Here is a 6,140-nt window from a genome sequence, read left to right as displayed (position 1 = left end):
CTTCCTCCCTTGCTCTCCCTCCCAACCTCATTTTGAGTCACCCTTCTTACATCAGAGAAGACATTTGGCATTTGTTGTTTTTTTTTTTGGGGGGGGGGGATTGGCTAACTTCACTTAACATAATCTGCTCTAATGCAATCCATTTCCTTGCAAATGCCATGATCTTATTCTTATTTTTAGTGCTGAGTAATATTCCATTGTGTATAAATGCCACATTTTTTTTTTATCCACTCATCCACTGAAGGACATCTAGGTTGGTCCCACAGTTTAGCTATTGTGAATTGTGCTGCTATAAACATTGATGTGGCTGTGTCCCTGTAGGATGCTGTTTTTAGGTCCTTTGGGTATAGTGCAAGAAGAGGAATAGCTGGGTCAAATGGTGGTTCCATTCCTAGCTTTCCAAGGAATCTCCATACTGCTTTCCAAATTGGCTGCCCTAATTTGCAGTCCCACCAGCAGTGTATGAATGTACCTTTTCCCTGCCACATCCTTGCCAGCACTTCTTGTTGTTTGTCTTGGTTCCAATGTGTTGCTACAGAGGGTACCCCACCTGGCTTCCACTCACACGCAGCCTTTGCCAGCATGTCAAGAGGGAAGCATGAGCCTCAACCTAGACAAGTCTACATTACAGTGTTCTCAATTATAAAAGCCCAAGCAGCATTTAAAATCCAAATATTTATAACCAAGGAAAAAGTCAGAGGGAGTACTCAGAATGATTGTCAATACAGCTCTGTACTGTTCAATATCAGACCTAGTTGAGTGTTCCTTCTTATTTGTGGTGCTAAGGATAGCACTCAGGCCTCATGCACACTAGGCATGTGCTTTATCTAAGCTACATCCCAAGTCCCTGCTTTTTAAAATATAATAAGGCATCCACGATTCACTGGTGACTGTGCAGTTTCCATTGGGTTGTTTGCCCAAAGGTCAGATAATTCATTGCTTTGTAAACCTTAGGCACGAAGAGTAAGTTAGACTAAGTCAAGTGAGTTCACAGCCACTGTGACCTTCTGAGAAAGGAGGCAACACCTGACCCAGAACTATGTAAGAATGAATGAATGCATTCTTTCCTTCCATATAGAACTGAGAGTATCTTTGACATTTGTCTCAGTTTTCCTTTTGCCATGAAAATATGGATATCACATTGTTTGGGGCAAAAACTCCCTGCAAGACTAGCAAGGGAAGGTCAGCTGGCAGGAGCTCATAGGATGTAGTGACAGTATGAGCTTCTAAAACATCCTATTTCAGATAGAATTACATAATGTATATGATTGTATCATAATTATGCAATAACTAATTTTGCAGTAGATGTTGTATCAATTTAACAAATACATATTCTTGTGTGTAAAGTATTATACTAGAAGAGGAATGTTTAATGGAAAATTGATAAGCAACTTTTATGCTGAGAAGGCTAAAAGTGACCCTACCCCCAAATAAAAACAGATTATACTAAGATAACAGTAAGGAAGGAACAAATTGCTATTCTGAATCCAAGGAAAGAGATGACAACAGGCTGCAAAGGAATAAGAAAATCTTCTACCTGAAGGTGAAGTACAGGTAGAAAAAAAAACAGAAAACGTTTTTAACTTGAGTGTTAGGTGAACTTAGTAAATTAGTCTGGAACTAAAAACTAGAACCAGACTGAATCACCTCAGATCTCATTCTGAAGCAAACTTTAAAAAAAAAAATCATTTTTAATTTCTAGGGCTGCCCTAACGAAGAACCACAAATTGGGTGGCCTAAACAATAGAAATTATCTCTCAGTTCTGGAGACTCAATGTCTGAGATGAAGGTGTCAGCAGGGTCGGTTCCAGACCTTTCTCCAAGCTTCTGATGGTTTGTGTTGTATTTCATGACTTGGAGATACCCAATCTGTGGCTTCATGTTGGGATGGTATTCTTCCAGTGCGTGTGTCAATTCCCTTCCCGTTTTTTTTTTTACCCCTTTAGTTGTATTTGGACACAATACCTTTATTTTATTTATATTTATGTGGTGCTGAGGATGGAACCCAGTGCCTCACACATCCTAGGCCAACTCTGAGCTAAAACCCAAGCACCAATTTTTCCCTTTTGATAAGGATACCAGTCATCCTTGATTAGGGCCCACCATAATATCTGCATTTTAACTTCATTATTCCTGTAAAGACTGTCTCCAAATAAGGTCATATTCTAAGATACAGGCTAAGGTTACAGGGGGAGTGGTCATCTGATATAGGAGCATGTGGGGACACAAAATGAAAAGCCTACCAATTGCTTGAGCCAATGGCCTCTGGGTTATGTATGAATCCCTTTCTATTCTTTTTCTGGCTACCCAGCTGTGCAGGTAGTAAAAAGTGACTTACCTGGGAGGCGATACAGATAGCACCAGTGTGATCTTCAGAATCATACTAATTAGGTTAGCAACCTTGCACTAACACCTACTAGCTGTGACCTTGGCAAGTTACTGGCATCTCCAAGGACTCCATTCACCTCCTTGGTAAAATAGGAATAACTCATAGAAATGTGGTGGTGTTATGATGAAATGTAAAGTCCATAGTGCTTCATAAATTCTGGCCATTGTTATTATTCACGGAACTGGCTTTACTTTCAGTGGACCTAAATAATTTCCACAAGGGTTGACTCATACTGCTTTTATCAAAAAGTCAGATATGAACATGCTAAAAAAATTCTAGGAAAGCTTTGTGTGAAAACCAAGAACTATATCTACTCACCTCACATTCTGAACCTCCATTCTGTAGCCATTTTACAGCTTTTGATAAAGGTTTCAGGGAGTAGATAGATGCTCTGGCTATCTTGGCCTATGTTTTGAGATTTTTGAACACATTATCTGGGAATTTCATTCCTCTAGTGGTAGTCTTTCATATACAGAACTCCTACACAACCCAATCACCCACTCCCAGCAGTAAAGTTAGACCTATTTATGTGGTGGCTTTAGCTTGATTTGTTCTGGCTCTTTTGGAATACCTACTTGTTTTATGTGTACCTTTTAAGGCTGGATATTTATTGATAGAAGTGTTTTTATTAAGTGCAAAATAATACTGAACTATAAATTGACAAAGCATAATTTATCCCCCAATTTTCTTGCAGATGCTTTAGAGTTAAAGTACAGGTAGAAAAGAACAGAAAACGTTTTTAACTTGAGTATTAAGTAACGTTCATAAAAAAAGTACAATGGAAAAAATGTGTGGCTTGTCATCTAAATATTAGGCTTACTGTAAAGTTAGTGAGCGTTCATGGAACTCAGTTACTGGTTATCTGAACACAAAATGCATAAAAGGCAGACATTTATGAAGCACTTCCTTGAACACCCGAACAGCTATCACAACATGCTATCATGCCAAGCTTGTGTTCTCAAAAAATTGTCCCTGGGCTTAACTGTGTGATGCCGGGTTACTACTGCACTGGTAAGGAGTCTTCCACCAGGCAAATGCTTACTGCTGCATTCTAGTTTCCAAGAAAGGAGTGAGGACACCTGTGTTCTAAAACATCTAAGACTGATGTGCTAGGCAATAACAAAACCTAACAGCCTTTTTTAAGTTATGCAAGTGCCAGTTGAAACAGCCAATTCCCACTACCTCTTTGATCCAAATTACTCCTTCGTGGTAGAAGGTTCTTTTTCTATCTGGCAGAAAAATTCTCAACCCTAAATTTCCATGTCTTAATACAAAAAAAAAAAAAAAAAAAAGAGTCACTTCCTAAAATCCATCTCTCTTTCCAAAATTCAACAGAACTCATCACTAATATTTTTCTTCATCGTGGTAAATCTAACATGGGTAAATTTAGAGTCTAAAAAAACAAAAATTCATTTTGCACCACTAGTTGTATTTTATTACATAACAGCAAGAGGCAAGTTATCTGCAAATAATAACTGCTACAGAGCTATATTCTCTAATTAAACATATTTATTTTTTCAATCGGAGAATCATTCCATAAAAAACGTTTTATTTTACATTACAAAAAAAAAGAAAATATGTGTGTGTATATATATTTACAAGGAACAAAGGCAGAGGCATTATTTTTCTAGTTATAACTTACAGTAAAAGGAAATACAAAAATACTTTCTATAGTCATATAAATACTTTCTATAGTCATACTTTCTTAAACTATCAAATAAATACATTTAGTAACAATCTACTGCTACTACAGTGTGGCTACAACTGTGAAATAACTAAAATTTAATATCAGACTCCTGGATTTACAATACTGTATTTTTTCACTGATTTCTTTATCCGCTTAATTTTCTTCTTTAACACTTGATGATCTTGTTTTAAAATATACCGAAAATATCTACAACCTAAAAAATAAAATGAGCAAAAAATTTTAATACTTATCATCCAAATTTTTAAAGTACATGTGTATAGTCTGAAATTTTTGCTTCAACTCTATATATACCAGTATGGCCCACACATATTCTAAGAGCTGCCACCAATGAAATGTATTACTTCACAAAGATGTTTTTGATCCATTATAATTAAGGCATATATTTTAGCTTTTTTCCTTCTCCTTCCCCAAACCCTATAGTGATATACACATTATTATGTATATTCGTACATTAAAGGAACATTCTCCAAGATCAAATTAGTACTACTTTCCTCTCAACTTTAGCTTCTAAGTCAGCAAAAGAGGCATTTATCACAGTCAGAAAAAGGTAAACAAACTACAAAATACACATCTTTGTAAATCCACTAGAGAGCTTAACTAGCAAAGCAACCAAATAGCTGAATTTCAATCAGAAAAGGTCCCTCCACAGAGCAAGGGCCCATCTTGTTTCTCATATAGCATGGGAAAAGCTAACATACCCCATTCTAAGCACAAAGCAAAAGCAGACCACAATCAGAATTTGAGTACTGTGGTGTAATGATGATAACCAGAACAAGAGGGAAAAAAAAGCTCAGCTTTTGAATAGATTCACTCTCTCCACACTAACACCCAGACAGGAGAGATGTGCCCATTTTCAGGCATAACAACACCTGATATTCCTAGACAACTTCAGAATTCATAAAGCCCTTTGATGTGATGTTCACTTGATATTTCACAAAGGACAATCCCAGTGTCCGAATCCCTTTGGACAATCCCAAAGGTTAATTGCTTGACCCAAGTCACATGACGAGTAGAGAATGAGAAAGTTAGTCTAGGTCTTTGGATTCCAAATTCATAAAGTAGAAGATAACAATCTAAATAACATTTATGTTCCTTGTCATCCATGTATTAAAAAGCCATTTTAAAATTACTTTCTAAAGCACTTTCTTCCTATAAAACTAATATTTTATTAATTTTAGTAACCATCTGAAACATATATTAAGGATACACTGTTGAAAACAATACAAACCATAATCCAAAGTGAACTGAAGAATCTCTTTAGGACACCTTAAACTCCCTAGCAAAATATATCTTACTAGTTGTTATCATACACATCATTTCTGTACATTTTGTAGCAGTTTCATTTCAGTACTGGCTAACTTTAATATTTCAGTGGTACAAAGCCAGTACGAATTTTATTGGCCAAAATATTCCATAAAGAAACAATCAATTTCTCATTCCTTTTAAGAGGACTATTTGACAAGTTAATGGGAGGTATTCTTAAGGAGAATTTTTCTCCTTACAGGAACATTTAAGTGTATATAATACAGATCTATTAAAGAACAATGAGGTATGAAAGAACATTCTTGATTAGTAGACAGTCTCAGTAAACCTATGCAACAAGGCCAAGCAGTCAGTGATTGTGAAACAGTCTTGCATGGTGCATCTTAATGCCCCCAACAACACCCAAGTCAGAGCATGAGAAATAATCACTATCAACAACATGAAAGCACTATTTCTAACCCTAGGGGATTCCTTATAAGCACATTACCAGTTCCCAACTCATGATCCACTCTTCATTTATTTTTGTTGTTGTTGTTTGGGGGGGGTACTGTTGACTGAATGCAGGGATACTCAACCACTGAGCCACATACTCATCCCTATTTTTGTATTTTATTTAGAAACAAGGCCTCACTGAGTTGCTTAGTATCTCGCTTTTGCCGAGGAGGGCTTTGAACTTGCAATCCTCCTGTCTCAGCCTCCAGAGCCATTGGGACTACAGGCATGCACACCCAGCTCAACAATTATTTCTTGAGCATCCAGAATCCTTATGGACCACACTAG

At 36.8% G+C, this 6,140-nt stretch overlaps 1 protein-coding gene across 3 annotated transcripts in view; it reads right to left on the bottom strand.

The window, feature by feature from the left end:
• Window positions 1-3,797: 3,797 nt before the first annotated feature.
• Taf1a (TATA-box binding protein associated factor, RNA polymerase I subunit A) overlaps window positions 3,798-6,140 on the bottom strand; it is a 29,983-nt gene continuing 27,640 nt past the window's right edge. For all 3 annotated transcript variants that reach the window (XM_046423081.2, XM_046423082.2, XM_046423084.2), the window contains exon 11: window positions 3,798-4,290. In XM_046423081.2, the coding sequence (XP_046279037.1) occupies window positions 4,178-4,290 (113 nt within the window). In that variant the 3' untranslated portion in view covers window positions 3,798-4,177. The remainder of the gene's footprint in view (window positions 4,291-6,140) is intronic.

Source organism: Marmota monax, unplaced genomic scaffold (genome assembly GCF_021218885.2).
Source record: "Marmota monax isolate L192 unplaced genomic scaffold, Marmota_monax_Labrador192_F-V1.1 WCK01_AAM20220418_F8-fsc00413, whole genome shotgun sequence".
NCBI lineage: Eukaryota > Metazoa > Chordata > Mammalia > Rodentia > Sciuridae > Marmota > Marmota monax.
The sequence above is the reverse complement of the archived record's forward strand: the minus strand, read 5'-3'. Positions and strand labels throughout refer to the sequence as shown.